At 33.7% G+C, this 22,051-nt stretch overlaps 1 protein-coding gene and 1 long non-coding RNA gene across 7 annotated transcripts in view; one reads left to right on the top strand and one right to left on the bottom strand.

The window, feature by feature from the left end:
- Positions 1-1,001: 1,001 nt before the first annotated feature.
- Positions 1,002-4,509, bottom strand: LOC106079544 (uncharacterized). Its single transcript, XR_008776885.1, has 3 exons — positions 3,987-4,509; positions 3,744-3,884; positions 1,002-3,588 (listed from the first exon to the last, which is right to left on the bottom strand). It is a non-coding gene; the product is annotated as an uncharacterized LOC106079544 (long non-coding RNA).
- Positions 4,510-4,525: 16 nt separating this feature from the next.
- LOC106069960 (ral GTPase-activating protein subunit beta-like) overlaps positions 4,526-22,051 on the top strand; it is a 41,706-nt gene continuing 24,180 nt past the window's right edge. For 4 of the 6 annotated variants that reach the window (XM_056023010.1, XM_056023008.1, XM_056023009.1 and 1 more), the window contains exons 1-15: positions 4,526-4,610; positions 6,825-7,079; positions 8,025-8,223; positions 9,097-9,261; positions 10,943-10,963; positions 14,075-14,308; positions 15,048-15,308; positions 15,706-15,858; positions 17,005-17,205; positions 17,796-18,025; positions 18,717-18,862; positions 21,055-21,158; positions 21,297-21,422; positions 21,547-21,648; positions 21,767-21,874. In XM_056023010.1, coding sequence (XP_055878985.1) covers positions 6,876-7,079; positions 8,025-8,223; positions 9,097-9,261; positions 10,943-10,963; positions 14,075-14,308; positions 15,048-15,308; positions 15,706-15,858; positions 17,005-17,205; positions 17,796-18,025; positions 18,717-18,862; positions 21,055-21,158; positions 21,297-21,422; positions 21,547-21,648; positions 21,767-21,874 — 2,254 coding nt within the window. In that variant the 5' untranslated portion in view covers positions 4,526-4,610; positions 6,825-6,875. The remainder of the gene's footprint in view (positions 4,611-6,824; positions 7,080-8,024; positions 8,224-9,096; positions 9,262-10,942; positions 10,964-14,074; positions 14,309-15,047; positions 15,309-15,705; positions 15,859-17,004; positions 17,206-17,795; positions 18,026-18,716; positions 18,863-21,054; positions 21,159-21,296; positions 21,423-21,546; positions 21,649-21,766; positions 21,875-22,051) is intronic. The other 2 variants (XM_056023012.1, XM_056023007.1) reach the window with 1 other exon arrangement.

Here is a 22,051-nt window from a genome sequence, read left to right as displayed (position 1 = left end):
TTCTGTTTCAGCATCGACCGTTCTCTTTGTCTTGATAAAAATCTTTTTTGTCCTGTTCTGATCAAATCAGAATTGAAGAGCCAAATAATTTGACCGGAGATTACAGGATGACCTATTTAGAAAGCTAAAACTAAAAAAAAGTAAAGCAAATTAAAGCTACGTATCTTTTCCACGATAAACCATAGGCTAAAAATTAAAAAAAAATATTTAGGTGTTATAACGAATGAATAGTTTTCTTAGAATCCCCTTACTGACAAAAATATATAGGCCTAAACATCAAACATCAGGATTTAAGAGTAATTTTCAAAAAAGCAAACAAGAACATAGAACTAAAATAAACCAATATTAAAAATAATGTATCCTCTGTTTAGGTCCTTAACTCAAGAAAACAAAAAAACTAATAAGGCTTGTCTTAGAGTCCGAAGATATAGTTAGGAATGCAGTATTTCCCGTGGCTGCGCAGCCCCAGGTCTGATCTACATATTTTGCTACTCCCAGGGCAAGCATAACCATTGTCCGCAGGTGGTCGATTTAGATTTTCCTTTCGCCGTCTGCGTCTGTCCTTGGCAGCGGTTGTTCTTTTAGTCTCAAATATATATCCCGCGGTCTTTGTGAGTGACCCCCAGCTGTCTCGTTCTGAGGCCGCATACAACCAGGTGCTCTCTTCTATGTTTAGCGTTCTTTATGTGTGCAATGTTGTTTGTATAACAATAATACCTCTTCTGGTATTATTAAAATGTTCATGGTGTATTAATTAAATATCTTACTTCACGCCAAATTTGTTGTTGCGTATGTCTACATCTAAATCTAATGAGTAATATTACCACAACATGCCTGGTCGTGCGGTTTGCGCGCTAAATTGTCGTTCGGATTTATCGATGGTCGAGGGTTCAAATCCTGCCCGCTCCCATCCCCCGTCGTCCTGCGGGAGGTTTGGACTAGGAAGTAAACTATCTTCAACTCTGAAGGAACCTCCGAAACATGTAAAACAAACAACTCACTTAGCAGACATCATGTTTAATAAATGAAATAACAGTTCACAATAAATTGGCAACTTCAGCCATCAATAAATTGCATAAATCACATGGAATCAAGTACACAGAAATCAATTATAATCCCAAGAAAATATCAAAAATACAATTAGTAAAGCTTTCTATTCTACAGACCTAACACGTCTGTCCTCTGTAATACTCATGGCTTTGACTGCCCCTTGACCATGTGGTCAGCTCTCGAAAACGAGATTTTCTTTTTCCACAATGCAACTGTGGCCCCTTGATTTCCCCGTTCAACATCATACTCTTCACAAACAAGTGTTTCTCGTGCTCCACAGCCAATAAATGTCACTAACTATCAGACAATGATGTGGCACTTTGTCAGCTAAGGCAAAGAAACTAGAACACAAGCAAAATAGATTTAAAAAAATGAATTGTAATATTTTACTGCATATTCACCAAGCCTAGAGACACTTCTTGTCTTATCAATGATATAAAATACTGACGTTACTTCAAAAAAGATGATGATTATGTCCTAAACGTCATGTATCTAGTCATCCATGTTAACCAATGACTTAAATTCTGCCAATAATTTTTTTGTTTTGTTTTACTTTTGCAGTTATCCTTTACTATAGTATTTTAACTGATTGCTTAGAACAATATTTGTTATATTAGCAAAACATAATATCATAGATGTATGGTTATGTGAAAAAAATATTATAATAAGTATAAATATTTATATTATTTTATTTAGGGTCTTAAAGCAATATCAACAGTTTACAAAGTCATCATTAAGAATCAAGATGAAAACCTGATTTCCGATAGTAAATAAATGAATTAGACAAAAACATGATTGAGTTTCAGTGACATTAGAATCATATAATTTGTTATTAGGAACAAGTGTTATATCATAGCATGTTATGTTTACCTCTAGGATATCATTATTTATTATGTATAATTATTTTTATAATTTATTAACTCATGTATAGCTAATTATCACAAGGGACTTGAGTCTATAGACTCTATCAAAGTTAACACACTTGAAATATGTCAAATGATGACTGCGACCCAATGAAAAGAATTAGAAAAAAAAGTGGAATTTATGATCATTACATAACTGATAAGCATATGAATATACAGTGGATGCTCAGTATGTCTGATTCAACTGCACCACAAATTTTAAATTCTTTGTTTATCGACATGATCTTTGAATATTTCAGAGGTTTTTAAGAATAAACATAGAATTAAAGTTTATATCAAAATGAACTTTTTCAAAAGAGGAATTAATCTGTACAAGTTGCAATGATAAATGAAATGAAATAAAAAAAAAAATTATACATAAAATTATGCAAATGAGAAAAAAACGTCTTGATGATTTTTTTTTCATAAATAATAATATTTCAGAAGTTTTTAATACACATACAAAAGTATAGATCAAAATGAACAGTTTCAAAAGAGGAATTTATCTGTACAAGTTGTAACGAAAAATTAAATGAAATATAAAAAAAAATATTCTACATAAATTATGCAAATGAGAAAAAAAAATTATGATTTTTTAAAGTAAATAACATTTCCCCAATTTTTTAAAGAATACACACAGAAAAGTATATATCAAAATGAACAGTTTCAAAAGAAGAATTTGAATTTATAAGAAGCAAAGGAACAAGAACAACAATTTAAAAAATTATGCATAAACAATAATTATCAACTAAACTTCAAAAAAATAGATCACCAAGTATCATGTCAGCAATAATTGACTCCATAAAAATGTTGTCCTGCTCTGATGAGTCCTCCTCAAAACCCCAGTAAGATGTAACATACACAGTCTTCTAATCTTTTTGTCTTTCTGTTAGTATTTGTCCATAAAATATTTTGTCCTGTCCATTGTCTAGTTCCCATTTATGGTTAAATAAGTGATCTGTCATACTTTGACCGCTTAAAAATTTCTAGGAAAGCTTTCTGGCTTGGGACAACTTTTGTAAACAATTCATTGTCTGCAGAGACATTATTTAGTATGACGTTTTTAATGTCTTGTTCCAATTTCTTCCTGGATGCATTGTTAGCCTTCTGAGATGCTTGAATCCGTCTTAATTTAATGTTGTCATCAATCTCTTTATTTTCAAGCACTCCTGCTTTTCGGATCTGTGCTCCTCTAGTGCTAGAAAATTGTAATATTTTTCTTTGAAAATCCTCTGGTTTGGATTCAATCCACTCAAGAGTGTGATTTAGTTTTGCTTTAACTTTTGAATCCAGATAGCCAATAGTCGCAGAGGGGGCTTTTCGAAGTAAAATGTTCTGCATGCATATTGTTGGCAGGTGCTGATAGTATATCCTGTAATATTTTCTCAGTGGGGTTTGACAGAGGCCCAGATAAATAATTTTGCATTTGTCTCTGAATCACAGACTCAATAGAACTCAGAAGAGTTGATGTTAATTTGTTTAAAAGCATTCTTATGTCACTGGTTTTCAGCAATGACTTGTGCACCTCATCAAACACAATTTTTTCCCCAAAAATATCTAGATCTGTAGTCAACAAGTTACTGGGACTATTTTTCATCTGAGTAATTCTTTGACAGCAAATCTGGAACATTGGTACCTAAATTGAATGCAATGTAAATATACATGAAAAGGGATACACAAGATCGATAAACTACATAATATTAAGATGCAAAAAACAAACATTTAAATGAAATCAATTTTACTGTTTCACAAGTTTTAACTAGTATTATTATAAAATTTAAAACAATTTACTAGTTCAAGATTATATTTCTGCAATTCATTGCCATACACTAGTTTCATCCATGGGCCTGTAATAACCTTCCATATCAAATATATATATAGTCTCTAGGGCTTGCAGCTGAAGAATGATGACTCACATCATTATTGTTGTGTCTGAAAGTAAACATTGAAAAATTTTAACTTTGTTTTCAATCATAATTTTGAAGCTCTATCAATAATTTGTATAAATACAATCCTTAATTCTGAAAAAAAGACCTTAGCAGCTGCAGATGGAATATAGCCACTCCAGCCATGTGGAAAATTACATGTGATGAACCCTGTTGCCAAAGTGTTGCCAGATGTCGCAGAAGTAGTACAATCTTATCTTATATAATACAGACGTTACTTCAAAAAAGAAGATGATTACGTCCTACGCGCCATGCATTTAGTCATGCATATTAACCAATGACTTAAATTCTGCCAAGTCACTGGTTTTCCTGGCTAGCTCAGGCAACCCATTCCATGCTCTAATAGCACTAGGAAAGAAGGAGTATTTGTACAAATTTGTCCTAGCATATGGGACGAGGAATGTGCCTTTATCTTTGTGTTTTTCAGAGTAGTAGTAGTAGATCTACCTATTATTACTATCTTATCATTATATTCTTTGAAATAGGTTTTACAACTAGATTTAGATTCTAGATCTAGTCTATTACTCTATAAGACTAGATCTATATTATTCTATATGGTTGTATAGATCTACTGAAACAAGAATGTTTAAATAGCAAATTTTACTAGTCTATTTCCGGATACCCGACTTCCAAGATTAAACTCTTCTTAACAAGAACTCCTTACTATTATTATTATTTACAAGATGGCTGAAATGTAAAACAATATCATCCCGTAAGTAGTGTAGACTCAAAAACAAAAATTTACTGCTGCAGGGTAGTGTAGAAGGGTCTAGATCTAGACTAGTTATTTTGGCCTCAGACTAGATTCTTGTTATAGATCTAGATTATAATATAATAATAAGGCTTGTCTTCGACTGCCTGGTCGTGAGGTTTGCGCGCTGGACTGTCGTTCGGATTTATCGACGGTCGAGGGTTCAAACCCTGCCCGCTCCCATCCCCCGTCGTCCTGCGGGAGGTCTGGACTAGGAAGTAAACTATCTTCAACTCTGAAGGAACATCCGAAACATGTAAAACATTCTACAAACAATCCGAAGATTAGAATTGTAATTAGTTAATTACAATTGAATTGAATTACTTGGACTTGAATTACTATGAATTACACTGATTAATCCGACTGATTACTGTAGTATTGTAGTGTAGTACAGTACTAATACACTCAATTAATACAGTAGAGTAGACCGAGTAGATGATTGTCATGATATTATATTGATACACACAAGTTCCCACACTCACACACTGAGTGACTAAGACAGTTTCACAGTACACTGAATCAGTGATTGACTTGATTGAGTGAATGATAGTGAATCTGAATTCACTGATAGTACAATAGTACTACACTGACTACAGTACTAGTAGTATACTAGTAATAGTACTAATAGTGATACAGATACTGACACTGTACTTATTACTTCACTACTTGACTGTTTAGTCTTAGACTAAGACTTAGTGTTTAGACTTAGACCAGTTTAGTGTTTACTGTAATTTCAATTTTAAATTTAATTTTTGTGTAAAAACACTGTTAGTGTTACAAGCCTACACTGGCCTACAGTATATCATACTATATGACTTAATATAAGTATGAGTAAGCAGCTGTAAGTAGTGTAAGCCCACTTGGCACTTTTTTGTGACTTAGTTTATTATGAAATTAAATGATAAAATTTTAATTTAAGTTTTAGTTTATTTAAAATTAAATTTATTAAAAAATTATTTTAGATCTAAATCTAGAGTAGATCTAGTTTTAAATATAATTCTTATAGTCATCTAGAATCAAAGACAATCTAAGTCTACTAGATCTATCTAGTAATCATCTTCTTTTTTGAAGTAACGTCTGTATCATATAAGATATAGTGTCTACTAACCAGATCTAGTATTAGTAGTATCATATCATCTAATCAGATATTAAATAATCAAAGATACATTTATAACCAGTGCTTTTTTTTTTGTAAAAAAAAATAGTTTTTATATAGTTTTAAAGTATTATAATAGTGGATTAATAGACTCTTTAATCTAGGTCGGCTATTGACAAATATATATATATATTTATTATTATTATACTTTATGTCTAATCTATCAACTGATGTCTCTACTAAAGAGTAGTCTAGTCTCTATCTAGATTCTAGATCTAGTACTGTTGTAGAGTCTTTTTTTAATCTTTACCTCTACCCCTTAAAGTCTGTTGGGGCACCACACAAAATGTGTCGACAGTCTTACTCAATTCCTCTCTGTCTTTTGCCTTGGATAAAACCTCTTTCGCTGGCAGGCCCATATATTCTTTTATAATGTTGTCTTCTTATCGCTTTCTCTGTCTGCCTCTCCTTTTTCCTGAAGGAAGGTCTATGTGAGCCCCAAAAACCTTGTAATATATATGAGTTTTAGTTTGCATTTTTTTTTTACATAAGTTAGCAATAGAGTCTAGAGATCTAAGATCTAAAATATGATTCTTCTAGTAATAGATCTAGAATCTAGTATCAATGGGCTGTAGAGAAATAATTAGTTTAATACTGTAGAATTTAAACTAGATTTATATAATAAGTTAAATAACCATAACATTTTTTATTATCATTTGTTTGACAAATGTCAAATCAAACCAGCTCTACACCATATCTTTTTTTTTTTCTAAATCTAGATTTTATACTTATTCTTAACACTATCTAGAGTATTCTAGATTTCTAGAGATCACTATAATTTTTCTAATAGTAATAGAATAGCTTATCATCCTCATTGTAATAATGAATGATTGAATTGATTTGATCTTTTCTTGGAATGTGGAATTTTGACTACCTTGCATTGACACAAACTAGATCTAATAAATTCAATTGAAAATTAAATTTTTGGTAATTGAAATTATTTACTAGATTAAATATTTAGCTGTTACTGTCAAATGATATTTATACTGTTTATTTTTCAATAATTCCTTTGTTCCCAGCTGAGATCAGATATGTCACCACACTATTTAGTATCATAACAAAATTAAGCCATGTATTGGGATTGGGCTTCATTCCAAGAGGAGATTGAGTTTGACAGAGGCAACCAATCAGTCCTCCATAAGTTTCCTGCCAGTGTCGGTCGTGAAGTTGCCTGTCATGTTGTCAAGTACATTGCTCAGAGTCTGAGCATAGCTTCTGGGACAGATGAGCCTAGTAACCTTCAGGATGAGAAAGATGTCAATTGGACAATGGAGGTACGGTACTTACTTAATGGGCATCGCTTTTCTTCAGTTCATTATTTATCACTCGTAACCTTTTGCAAATTGTCTATTGTTACAAAATTGTTAAAATATTTCAGATAATTTAAAATTACATGTTGCTTCAGCAAAGTACTGATGGTTGTAGTGCTGACTGCCAGACATTCTTGCTATCTGTTGGCCACAGAAACATGGGTCCTAGATCTAAACATCTCTTTAAAAGTTAAACATAATTTAATTTCTGCAGCATCAAATGAAAAAAAAATTTTTTTTGTGTGTGAATTATTCTGTGTATTTTTGTTTACTAATGAGCTCTGCTTTCATAGTTGGTGCCTGTAGAAACAGACATTTATTTCTGTGTCTTTGCTTTTTGTTATACCACAGTTGGTCCGGTGTCAATGACACTTTCAAATGACTTTAAAAAATTTTTATGCTGCATTTCCTTTTCCATCATTTAGTCTCATTCCTTGGCTTAGCTGACCAAAGAGAAGCTATTCTGGATACAGGAGTGATTAATTCTAGAGATGTATCCTGTATTTTTAAGCTGCGGCTGCTCTAGGGTGGTATACATATTCAAAATATCTTGACATACTTTTGTGTCTGGTTTATTAAATATTTAGAATTTTCAAGCTGCAGGTTGGTGGAAGTGATTTTTTGGGCATATCTTCTCTATATTGTCCATGACCCAGAGACGTTGAAGTGTTTCTTCAGTAATTGGTACTGATTGGTGTTGGCTCACTAAAAAGTCCAAATCTCAAAAAATCCTGATTGAAATATCACTTCTTTTAGAAATGATTAATTAATTGTCATGTTGTGATATTAGAAGGTGAATATTGAAATTAAGCCTGCATCTTTCATGTTTTTTTTTACAACATATTGTTTTTCTTGTACTATTAAGAATCAGATTTGTTTTGTCTCAGAAGCATTGATGATTTGTTGCAGGTACTTTGTTTTGGTTTGGGTTTGCCTTTGACTGAACATGAGGCTATCAACAATTGTGTAAAAGTTTATGTGGAATGGTTGAGCGCCCTGGTAAGTCCCAAGCCTTGCGTGCCTCGGCCAATAATAGAAGATCCAAACCCATTTGCACAGGTTATGCTGCATCACCTCCTCAACCTGTTCAAGCCACGACCTGATTCTAGTAAGTTCATCAGCAGTAAGGAAATAAATGCACCTTAAATAATTAGCCAATGTAGAAGACTGACAATGGAGCATGATGGTTGAAAAAGTTTTTTCCTGCCAACCTAGGGTCTTAAGATTGAGTGCACTAAGCTATCAGCACCCAAAATTCAGTGGGAAAACAAAAGGTCATTACACTGGCCTTATGACAGTATTATTCACCTTATAGGTGAGCTTGACATAGACTTCCTGGGCAAGCTGAACTTCTGGCTCCTTTAAAAATACATTTATAAAAAAATAAATTTAAAAAATATTTCTTGACACCTTCAGCTTATTGCATATCAGGCAACTGTTCATGTTGCTGGTACCTGCTGGATATGTCATTACATCATCTGCTCCTTGCACTGCTAAATAAACTTTTGTTCCCTGTTTTCACTATAAAGGAGTGAGGTGGCTGAGGGGTTAAGAACTTGGCTTCTGAACCTGTTGTCCTGGGTTTGAATCTCTGTGAAAACTCTGATTTTGAATTTCAGAATTTTTAGGGCTTTCCATAGTCCACCCAACTTTAATGGGTACCTGAATTTAGTTGTGGAAAGTAAAGGTGGATGGTCGTTGTGCTGGCCATATGACACCCTGCTCGTTAACCGTTGGCCAAAGAAACAGATTACCTTAACATCATCTGCCCTATAGATCGCTTGGTACTGAAAAGGGAAATTTTTTGCTTTACTTTGACTATAAAAATATAATTTATGTTAATTATAGCAATAGATTTGTTTTTGCTTTTCCTGCTTTCAATAAGTCTGAAAGAATAAACTATTATCATTTTTAATTAAGATTGACAGGGATAGGGCATGTATGAATTTTGACATCTCAACCTGCACTTTTTAATTACTAGGCACTGATCTTGTTAATAAGCAAGCAGTACTCTGTCACCGAGTTTTAAGAGCTATTGAGAGTGTAGCAAAAGAATCGGCCATGTTGACAAGAGAAACCTGGGAAGTTTTGTTAAAATTTCTACTGGCAGCCAATGACAGCTTGCTGAGCCCTCCAACTGAAAAAGGTAAAGATTGTATGATTTTTATTAGCCACCCAATTTAGATTTTGTTCTTCGGATGATGACTTCCCTTGAACACATCAGAAAGTTCTGCTGCCATGATTGGTATTAAAGCAAACCTTTCTATAACACTAACCTTACCACATAGACTTTGTGTAACATAAAGCTACACTAGCCTCCTATCATGACTTTTAATTATCAATTGTTATAGACATACTTTCGTAAAAAGTAAAGTCTACAGAAAATAAATTTTGCAAAACTTACTAACAAAAAAAATATTTAAAATTAACCTTTTTTTTTAATGATTCAGAATGAAAATTGTAAGTACATTGGGATTGGCAATTAAACACAACTATTTTAGATCAACAACAGTTACTCTGATTTATTGGACCATAGGCTATTTAACCAGTACTATAGCAAATCCTAGAGCATAAGCTTAATCTTAATTTATTTGGACCAAAATTCTGTTAGATTGGTCCGAAGAAGAGTAAATAATTATGAGAAGCAACATATCACCCAAACCTCTTTTTTTTTATATAAAGGAAGATTCTCTGAATTTCTCCTTGTCAATCATGATTACATCTTTTCACTAACCTATAAGAGAAGTTGAGTTTGATCTTTATTTGGTACTTTTAGAGTCTAGTCCTTGACTGGCACCAAGTTTCCTCAGAATACGTCTGTTTATAAACAGGGCATTTTGAATAGATTCTACGTTTCAGATCATTTAGAAGAATTTCTCATTTGTTTTTAAATAAACAAAGTCGTTAAGTCCCAGTAGATCTTGTCTCCTTGATTGTATTATTGTATTATCTGTGTCCCACTGAGAGGCTCCCAACTTACGGTACTCGAGTATGTTACTTTTAGCTTGCTGTCTTTTAACACAAGATATGCTCATGTATTTGGACCTGCGAGTCATTAACCCCAGATTGATCATGTCCTGTACAGCCCAATTAACTAGAATCAACTGTATATGGTGATTAGTTTTCAGCTTGCTACTTAGTGAGACTTGATGATGGACTCACGTCTACCCTGTTAAAAAGTATTGATAATTTAAATGCGATAGTAAAGAGAGAACAACAAACTAGCTTCTTTAATTGTTGCACTAAATGGTTAGAAACGTTTGGTTACGATAAGAGAAAAAAAGTAACCCAACAGCCATATATATTATATTCTTGTATCTAGTTTTTATTCATATTTTCACAAGAAGTTTTATTTCATATCAAAATTGTATATCACCTTTTTTTATAAACATAAGAGTTAGTGTCTGGCACATGTTATCTTGTACAGAGCAAAAAAAATTAAAAAAATTAACAATGCATTAATTTTCATACAACATATGACAAACTAGTTTGTATCTATCACAAAGAGACTCTCGAACTATTAACATGTGCATTATGTCCAAATTGCCTTTCATTTCTCCAAAGCTTTCTGTGATTGTCTCTCTTGCTTTAAACTTATCCTACATGAAATGCAAATGTATAAAATTGCAAAACTCTATATCTGTCACTAGATAACCAAAAATAACCAACATGAACATGAACTCAAATAGAAAAAGAACTATTGTAAAATAAATAGTATATCATTATATGTTCTTACATTAATACAACTAATTAAACACTGACCTATGCATTTTGTTTCTAACTGATGTGCATGCTATTTCTCTACACCGTGTGCCTCTATTGGACAGATATAATAGGACTGAGTAATGGTAAGATGCTGTTCATAGGTGCAAGTGTGAACAATTTGATGCTTCACTTTTTCTCTCTCACTATATATATTTATATCTATTTATATATATATCTATTTATTTAACTCTTTAATATGAGTATAATGGAATGGAAAGTAATCCTGAAGGCAGAGCTTTCTCAATAGTAGCTCTTCATTTTTGTGTGTGACTCAAATAAATGTTAGCAAATTGTTACATTGTAATAGGCTATATTAGGTTTTGACTGTGATAAATTAGAGAATTTGTTTAACAATCAGCTTCTTATTATTAATGAACTCAAGCTAGATCATGATACAGCTATCATCATTCTGCCTCACTAATTTTGTATTAATTATGGTAAAAAGAAACAAAATAATTTTTTTTTAGCTTAGTCTTTTTACTTTTTAGTTTTACCTTAGTTTTACAGTTCATCCCTAGAATTTTGTCTAGAAATTGGACTGTTTTTAAAGCAATTTCTACTTTGTGATCTGCCTTTTGAATAGGAATTGTGTGACCTTATTTCTTTTTTTCTTTCTAAGATGAAATGAAAAGAACAGTAAAAGAGAGAAAGAAATGAAATTGAATGAATTGTTTTGTCTTCGTTGAGTCATTGAAACTCAGTATTGCTTTCCATTGCGTCTAGAAACATGTATTCCCTAGCTTCCTATCTCACTTCTAGAAACACATTTCTTTAACTTTTCTTTTTTTTTTTATGTACTTTTTTTTTTCTAAACAAACATTTAAATTTACTAACTATTTTTAATTAGTACTTTTGCTGTTTGTCAATTTTTTTTTTAAAAAGCACTTTTTTATTTACTTGAGGAAAATCTGTGTTTGGTCATTTCTCAATTTGGTGAACTAATTCACACCAAATGTTCAAGTCTGTGTAGCTACTTGATATTGTGCTTGTTATCAGCATGTATATTGTAACTGACTGACCTGGGTGCATCCATTGTCTTCCAAGACATGAGGAGCCATATATATATAGCTAAGTGTAACATCTTCTGGGACCAAAACTCAGTATAATTATATATAAAAATGTGTTTGTTTGCTTTATGCTGTGCACGTGTAGATCTCAATATATTCATATTTATCCAAGTGGGCTTAAATGATTTTATACATTACTGTATTTTTGTTTTGTTACGATATTTTTTTATTAGTATGCTGTTGTTGTTTTTTTTTAATAATGCTTTGTCTTTGTTTGTAATTAACAAACTATTCGTAAAGCAACCTCGGGTTTGATATGTGATGGAACCACATACACAATTATCTGCTTACTAGAGACACATTTCACAATAAGTTGATGATTATATAAGCGTCTCAATGGAGTAGACATTTCTGGAGCTAAGTTGAGCACCATAAAACATTCTCAGTTGAATAATCTCTAATTGCACTGGATTGAGCATCATTAAGTTTCTCATTTGAACAGCCACTAATAACATTAAGTTAAGCTAATTCCTTATTTAGTAGAAACATGGTCAACCTACTCTTGACAGGAGAAAAAGCTAAATATCTTCCACCTCCGATGCTTAGGGGGATTTTTAAAATAAGGTTGCAAGATAAAATAACCAATGAGGAAGTGCTGCAAAGAGCTGGGTCTCAGGACATCTGTGCAGAATGCCACAAGGTCTAACGGAAGGCAGGAGAGCCGCTGGTCGTCGACTTCTAAGGTATACTAATATATGCAAATGCGACATGAAGCTCTTCAAAATCGACATTAAAATAAAAAAAAAAAAAAAAAAAAAAAAGAGGCACTGGATAAATCCACATGGAGAGCAAGCATAAAGTAAGGGTCCTGTATTACAGATAGCTTACACACCAGAAGTAGAAAAAGGGTGAAATAGCACCTGGTGTTTACTGATGCCTAACCTGTGATGGCAGCTGTGTATCAAGGATTGGCCTATTTAGTCACATGAGTTGCAAAGGGAAAAGATCATCTCTCAAGACATAAAATGCCACAGAAAGTCTAAGTTCCTTGCAAAAAAAACAACAACAACAAACTCAGTTACACATTCACATAGTTGAATATGATTTTCAATCAATCATTTCTTACACAAGTTTTTCAATTACATAATCACAACATCATGAAAGTGACTGCCTAGAAAAAAACTTTTTTCTCTTTCTATAAAGTTTCCTAGATGGCAACTGATGTTCTATAACAATAACTACTAGTACACTTTTCTGTCAGAACATTAGTTTTGCTTTTAAGTAAATAAGACAGCTCTTTCACATAGCATATTCTCAACAGTGGCAACATGTTGTTTTATTCATACTGGTGCCAAATTTATCTCTAATAAAAAATTCTAATAATCACTTCCTTTATACTGTCAACTGCTCAACTATTTTGGTTTCTAGAGTATCTTCTTAGTTCATTTTTCTTGATATGCAAGTATTGTATCCATATTATTTAATATCGTTTGAATTAAAAAAAAATAATATGCAGCTTCTTTTAACCATTTTACCAAAAGTAAATGTAGCTAGAAATAATGTTAGATAAATGCCATATTAACAAACTGGCCACAAAGTAACAATAAATAGATTTTCAAAGCGCTTTTTTTTTCTTTTTTTTTTTTTCACCTTTACTTTCATTAGCCATAGGTGGGAAAATGGAAAAAGGAGCTGAATTTATTTACTTTTAAAAGTTAACTAAAAAGGCTCAACACGCAGGGGATTAATTCACATTTATATGATTACATCCTTTGACCAACTGTATAATATAAATTAGAAATTAGCAGTATTTTACTCATTCTCGAATTGAATGCCATTTTCTTGTCATTAAGCCACCTAAGCCATTCAGATGTATGTAAATCATGTAGATCATAGTTTAGAAGAATAATCTTTCTGACCAGAATCTTGCTTGTCAGTGAATCTTCTTGAAGATATTCATTCTTTTTAAGTTTTGTATAGAATTTAAAAGCAAAGGAATATAGTTAAAATAAAGGAAACTTTTTTATCTAGTGAGTAAATTAAGCTCTGTTATTATTATAGCTTACCAAAATTAGGCCAACAGTAGTTTATATAAATTAAAATGTGATTGATTTTTGTCTTTCATTTCATGTTAAACAGCATTAGTTTCCATTATTAATAGACTAAATTTAAATGTTTCCCATCTAGATGACATTGGAGATCACCTGTGTGACAGAGTGCTGAGTGTTCTGTTCATTATCTGGGTCACCGCATGTCACAAAAGTTTTCCCTCGCCATCTCTCTGGAAGACGTTTCGCAACATGTGCTTGTATTGGCGCCACCATGAGGCTCTGGTGACAATGTGGCATCGCGTGAACCATGCCCTCACTGCTAGCATGTTAAAGATCATGTATGGGCCAGATTTCCCAGAGATGACCATTTGTAAGTTACGCTGTATGCCACTATTTATCCTTATATTAAATTTTATAAAAAGTGATTTTTGAAAAAATTATTTTATTTAGATATATTTACTATCCTAAATGGGGCCCAGTGGCTGAGTGGTTAAGCTCTTGCCCTCCGAACCTGGGTTCGAATCCCGGTGAAGATGAGAACTGGAGGCCCGGTGGCTGTGCGGTAAAGCGTTTGGCTTCGAATCCTGGTGATGACTGAAAATTTTGAATTTCAGGATTTTTAGGGTGCCCCTGAGTCCACCCAACTCTAATGGGTACTGACTTAAGTCAGGGAAAGTAAATGGGCTGGTCATTGTGCAGGCCACATGACACCCTGCTCTTAAACTGTTGGCCAAAGAAACAGATGACCTTAACAATATCTGCCCCATGGATCACAAGGTTTGAAAGGGGAAACTACTTTACTTTTACTTTTTACTATCCTAAGCTTATTGCTTTAACATGGTTTGAATGTTTTTCTTACTTTCAGTGTTAAAAGAGGGCATGTTGACATGCAGAATTATTCCATTTATTCCATAAGTACATATTCTGTAATGAACATGTTTCATACAATAACAAAAAAAAACATTAATACCAAGGGCACTAGATTTTCATTATAGTTCTGTTACTTAAAGTGTTTTTTTTTCCTCTTAAAACTACCATGTATAAGCAGAGTATGTTATCACTATAATTAGCTGACAATCTCATGATACAATTACTGCTTCAATTTTTAGCTGAAGAGGAAGCTCAGTTGCTTCCAGCTGACATGAGCAACGAGTCCATCGCCCAGTGCTGGTTCAGGTTTCTGCACATTTTACAAAATCCGGTCGATCTGAGCCGCCCAAGTGTCGTCAGCAACACACCCAAGTTTCTGCAGTATGCACTGACCAGTGAAGCTGTCATAGACCCGTCCTATCATCCATGCTTAGGGAAGTTACCTGCTGTCTTCTTGAGAGCCATGAGGGGGATATCTGTGATGGTGAATGCTTTCTTAGGTCTGTATCACAATACACAGCAGCACAATGTAATGCTGATCATATGGAACAAAACAGTTGACAAAAGTCTATTTAGCCAGGAATACTATGTTGATATACCACCTTTCATAAAAAACATTTAACAGTATAAGTGGCAATATTAAATCGTTATCAATTATAAATTTCTTTAAAAAAAATTTTATCCTGTTAAAATTGACTTTTGCACCAAAAACTGGCTACTATTTTATTCAGTTGAGTATTGACTTACTGATACAGTAAAGGAAAATAACTGCAAACTTAATACAAATTTAATTCTGAAATAAGATACTTAGGTTTCTTAATTTTTTTATTTGCACATAAAACACATAGACCTATTCCATTCAATCATTTGATGTAATGTTTAATTTTTTCTTATTAGGTCTTCCCCAGGAACTTAAAATGGAAACATCTCAAAGTGATATGCAGGCTGGGTTGCTAGGCAGCAAGCTGGTCACAACCCCTTCCACACCCCCAGGTCAAAGAAGAGCTGCTAAAACCATCTCAGTACTGACTGGGACTTTGGCTACAAAAGGTAAATAATTAAGTACAGTTTACCAATTATTGAATGTTACAAGCACAGACTTGTATTCACTTCAGCCTCAATTGAATTCAAATTTTTTCATTAGCATGTTTTGTAAATTAATTATTTATTTAATTTGAATATATGTGCACCATTTTTATATCTTTTGTTTTAAAATGATGTCCAGTTGCTGGATTTTAAATGTATATTTTGAATATGTTGACAATAGAAAAAAAATGTGCATGAATGTAAGTCTGCTAATTCAGAATCATCATCTCATCTCTACCTATGGTCCTGTCTGGGGCATAGGCCACCAACCAGCTTCATCCAGGTGCCCCTGTTCTGGGCGAGTCTCTCCAACTGTTTCCACATCTTGGCTATCTGCTTGGCATCTGCTTTCAAATCGCGGCGCCATGTATTCCTAGGCTGTCTCCTCTTCATCTTTCTCAGGGGTTCCAGGAGTTTGCCTTGTAATGCTGGATACCAGGTCTGCAAAGGATGTGTCGTATATCTATTTCCAGCGTCTCTGAAGGATATCTATTTGAATTTCATAATCATACTTTTCTTCAGATTCAATCATTGGAAACATTTTTAAGCTCATTAGAAGATGGGAGGACGGTGGATTTAGTATTATGATTGACCCTAATTTGAAGATAGAATTAATTGTTTAAAGAAATGTTATATGAAATTTAGGCTCCGGCTTGAGAGAAGTGTTTTATTGTTTAAAGAAATGTTATATGAAATTTAGGCTCCGGCTTGAGAGAAGTGTTTTATTGTTTAAAGAAATGTTATATGAAATTTAGACTCCGGCTTGAGAGAAGTGTTTTATTGTTTAAAGAAATGTTATATGAAATTTAGGCTCCGGCTTGAGAGAAGTGTTTTATTGTTTAAAGAAATGTTATTTGAAATTTAGGCTCCGGCTTGAGAGAAGTGTTTTATTGTTTAAAGAAATGTTATATGAAATTTAGGCTCCGGCTTGAGAGAAGTGTTTTATTTTTACTTCACTGTTCTGTTGGAACATATTTTTTATTTATTACAGTATTAAGTGGCAATTATTTCAAGTATAAATGTTTCAGAAATAATTGAAGTATAAATCATATTTCTAATATTTAAAAAAAATGTTGGACAACTGTTTAATAAGAATCTGTTTGATTTCAGTTTCTTCCAAGACTCATGCTTCCAAGAACATTGTCCAGCCTCCAGTAAATAGCACCAATGTGGAGAAGCTTATTCTTGAGACACGTCTGCCTTATGCTCCAAAGAGACCCAAGTGTAACAGTATCCTGCATCTGTTTGATGCCTGGCTCTTTGATGCTTCTCTGGCAGGAGTGAAACTTCACCCTTCACATGCTGCACCAAGTCAGTTTTTTTTTACATTTCTGTGGCCATTTTTGTTAGTTACAATATTCTTGGTAATGGGAGCACACAAGTCTAATTTGTTTAATTCTTTGTAAGCATTTATTACAAAAAACAAATGCTTTTACCTTTATTAGTAATGAAAAAAAAATTTTACTAGTAAATTTCCTTTTCACATTTTCTCATTTTGTTGATTGAAAGATAATTATAAATATAAAATAAGATGATTTATTGTTGTTTTTTATTGTAGAGTAAATTAGTTTTCATTACGTTTTTTAAATTTTGAATAAATGAGATTTGTGCTTCTTTGAATAGATAAAGTGTTGTTTGAATAGATGGAATTAATTAACTTTTGGGCTTGTTCTTCTTACTTCTATAAATAATTGATGCTATTAATTAATATATAAATATAGGTCTGGTAAATTATCCTTTGCAATAGAACTGGAAAGCTGATATGTCTCTTTCCATGTTTAACTTTTAATGGTTTAAAAAAGTTTATTTCTTATGTAAGAGCTTATTTTTATTCATAAATGTTCTTACAATATAAACAGTATTCCTCACAAACAAAATATTTGATTTGATTCTTCTTTCAGCTAAAGAACGTAGGACAAGTTCATTTATTGAATCTAAACACAGTTCCCTGTCAATGGATCTGAACACAGATCCTAGTCAGACCAGGGATGTGGCTTATCAGGCTGGGAGGGCAGAGGCCTGTGGTGCCCTCTGTCGCATCTTCTGTGCCCACAAAACTGGTGAAGTGATATTGCCAGAATACTATGCTCGCTTCTACCTCATCATGTATTATGGTCTACAGACAGATGAGGTTAGTTTTTATCAACTAGCTCAAAATATGTGCAGAATGATTAAGAATAAATTAAAGTTGGGAATTCAAAGAATTTCTTGATAGAATTAGTCACTAGCAATGTGACAGCTGCCAGTTCTTTTCTGTTCTATTAATTTATATCTAAATGCTACCCCTGACTTTTCTACCTCACATATAACCAATGGTTGCTTGGTAGTCTAAACAAGTTAGGGTTAATCTGATGTTAGTCTTAGGAAACTGGTTTCACTAACATTAACTTGACTTTCTCTAAACTAATTTGATTCTCACATTTATTTGTTAAAGCAAAAGATGAAAAGGAATGTCTGGTCTGGGGGAAAGACATTTTACTCTGTTAAATGATAGAAGTTAATGCCAAGTGATTTATCACTCACACACCACACCCCCTGCTGTATGTACAAAATGATGTCCCCCTGCTGTATGTACATAATGATGTCCCCCTGCTGTATGCACAAAATGATGTCCCCCTGCTGTATGCACAAAATGATGTGCCCCTGATGTATGTACATAATGATGACCCCTGCTGTATGTACATAATGATGACCCCTGCTGTATGAACATAATGATGTTCCCCTGCTGTATGTACATAATGATGACCTCTGCTGTATGCACAAAATGATGTCCCCCTGCTGTATGTACATAATGATGATTCAGTTTATCTCTCTTGTTTCAGGCTACCATCAGTGGTGAAGTCTTGTCCAACATTCTCTTCAACTCTTGCTCACTGCTGCGTGTGGACCTGTCTGGAGTGCAGCTCTTGTTGCCATACATTCTGAAAGCCATTGAGCTAGTCCTGAGTAAAACAGCTCCAGACTTCAAGTAAGTCACCGTGCTTCTTTACATCTTTTGTACAGGAAACTTTAGGGACTAACTTTGGTGCATGAGTTTCATATTTTTTTTGCATGGACTTTGGAAACAATGCTTATAAATTGCTGTGGGGCTAGAACAGTGTTTTCAAAGATTAACACTGGGTAGTTATTAATATAGCTGGATATTCTAATAATAAGGCATTTATTCAATTCCAAAGAGTACAGCATTTCATGTGGCTATGCAGTCCCAACTGGGACCTACATATTTTGCCCCATAAAGTACAGATTTAGGCTCTATTTTCACCATCAACGATTTTTATCAATTTTGTATCCTGAGGCAATGGTAATAAATCTCCATCTGTCTCAATTGGAAGTCTACTGACAGGGGCTCTCATCAACATCAGTAAATGCAAGTTAGTGCCTAAGCTCTTCTTTAAAGTGTTTCCGTGGGGCACCTCTGTTACCCCAATTACCTTTCATCTCATCATAAAGATTGCCTTTGGCGTACAGTCCTCTCCCATATGGGAAGCATGCTGTGCCCAGCATAGCTGTTGAACTAAAAGCAGCACTTCTATACTGTCCATACCTCCATTCCCAACAACATCGCTAATTGTGGTGTGGTGTTGCCATTGTATATTCATAATGGAATGCAGACATCTTTGGGTGAAAGTGTTCAAGAAGTCTTAATTGCTTTCTTCTTATCTTCTTATCTTATATAATACAGATGTTACTTCAAAAAAGAAGATGATTACATCCTACGCGTCATGCATTTAGTCATGCATATTAACCAATGACTTTCTGTATAGTACCCATCTCTCAGAGCCATATAGAAGGGTTGAGAGAACCGAAGCAGGCCGTTTTGGCGCCGCTGTTTTGGCCCCGCCATTTTGGCGCGAAGGTTGTTTTGGCGCGAGCTGTTTTGGCGAAGGGACGTTTGGGCGCGAAATACATTTTGTATTATTTCTTTTTAAAGAATTATTCATGTCTATGTTTTGCATGAGTATTTGTGTTAACACATATTTTTCACATACTAAATGTAAAAGTGTGTTTGTTTTTCACATCATTTTCTTTAATAAACATTTTGGCTTGTGTATGTGTGTTTATTAAGAGGCACAATTTTATTTTCAAAAAAGTTTTTTCAGAAATTACTTTAAAATTAAAAACAAAAATCGCGTGAGAGAGGGGAGGGGTGGAGGAAAGAGTATATACAAGGAATAAAATGTGAGCAGAAGAGAGGGGGCGGGATAGGTGTCACTTGTAATGACCATTCCTAAGGAGATGATCGCCAGACGCATGACGCCAACGACCAGTACTGAGTGCTGGTCTTGTCTTCATTGTTTAACTCTACCTGCGTCAATGCGAGATGTGTCACCCAAATCACCCCTACCCAATTTCTCAAAATATATCTTTTCACGTTAGAATTTGTACTGACCACATTCTGTGTCTTGATCTTTACTATGTGTGGAGTTATTGTCGTCATTCAGCGTAATAGAGCTTTAGATGTTAACATGGTTTTTGTTATATTAAAGTGTGACACTTAGCTAGTTCGTATATTACACTAATGTCAAATAAAAAAAAAATCTTTTGGAAAGAAATCCAAAAATGTCATCCAGTGCAATTAGCAGAACTCACATATAGCATGTCATTACCAATCAGGAATCTGACTTATTATAGACCTATATTCATGAAATAATCAAAATCTTTATAATTAAAAAAAAAAACAATTTGCTGATTGGCGTTAGAATTCATACTATACATACAATATTATGGTAGAGTGAAATAAACATTGTTATAAAAGCTACGTGCTTATTAAATTATCGTCAAATGATATCTCGCGCCAAAACATCCCGTCGCCAAAACAGCGGCGCCAAAACCTCACGTACCGTGAGAGAACCACTGCTTAGTAGACACTGATTTTTGTAGGCAGGCAGAGTAATTTATTTTGCCACACTCTTGCTTGGAGGCATCCAAAATCACTTCTGCCCTAGCCAGTTAGTTGTCAAGTTTCCTTAAAAGTGATGCATTATTCGATACTGTGCTTCCAAGATATGTAAAACACAGTTTATTTACTAATCAAATACCCTCTACACTATTTATTAATGACGCAAGCTACTTAACTTAACAGTTGCATTCAAATGTTGTCTAGTTATATCTAAAGTAAGATTCTCTAAAGGATTGATGTGTTATTCTCTTACCTGGCAGGCTGTGTGAGCAAATTCCTTATTCAGAACTCAGAAAGGCCTGCATTCACTTGTTGATCTCAATGCTCTGTTTGCCTCTGCACTTCAAAGACTTAGAAATTAAAGGTAATGAAGTGAACAATTTTTGTCTAAAGAGCTTTTGAATCATTTTTGTTTTCAAACCTTTGAAGCAGTTTCACATATTTTCTGAAGCAATGTTGTATTCCATGACATGTCTCCAAAATGTTTTTTTTTCTCTGTTAGATATCCTAAAGAAAGATGACGGCCAACCTCCAGTGACTTTTATCTCCCTTAGATCTCGCATCACAGAGTTGATTCGGGTGGCACTAACTAACGAAGCAGATTCACAAAACACTCAGATGTTATTAGGTACACTTGATATTAGTTCTGTCTCTTCCGTAGGACCTTAGATCTTTTTTTTTCCCTTAAATTATATTTCATCTTCTAATTATAGGAGTTTTTAAAAAAACAAAAAACTATTTCATTGAACCAGGTGGTTTGTTGTTGGTGGTTGAAGATCTGGCTTCAAGTGAACAAGCTGACAATCTCCCGCTGCAGCCAAACCACGACATCAGCGACAGTGACATTCACTCGGGTCAGTTGTATAGATTTCATCATTGTGTTCGCTTGAGTCTGCAGATAGTGTTAATGAAATGTCTGTGTTTGCCTAAGCTACAGCCTAGTTTGATATGGCCAATTGATTTCTTTCTCAGACGCAAAAAGTAGCCCATTAGTGGGTTCAGGGGAAAGCTCTAGCTACCACGAGTCCAACAGGTTTCAAGAGACTTCTTTTTCAAAAAGCCCAACACCCACTAACATAGGTTAGTTACATCTTATAGATCTACTCGACTTTATTGGTTTATATTTGAACTAGTGTACTACTTAATTTTGTTTTATGTTTGAATGTTGGTGCATTGAAACCCACAATTTTAGATGGATCTTGTTTTAAAAGTGTTTTGATTGTAGTCAAAACACTGATATATCAATTTCATTTTTCT

This window comes from Biomphalaria glabrata, chromosome 3 (genome assembly GCF_947242115.1).
Source record: "Biomphalaria glabrata chromosome 3, xgBioGlab47.1, whole genome shotgun sequence".
NCBI classification, from domain to species: domain Eukaryota; kingdom Metazoa; phylum Mollusca; class Gastropoda; family Planorbidae; genus Biomphalaria; species Biomphalaria glabrata.
Note: the sequence above shows the minus strand (reverse complement) of the source record. Positions and strands in the feature narration are given on the sequence as shown.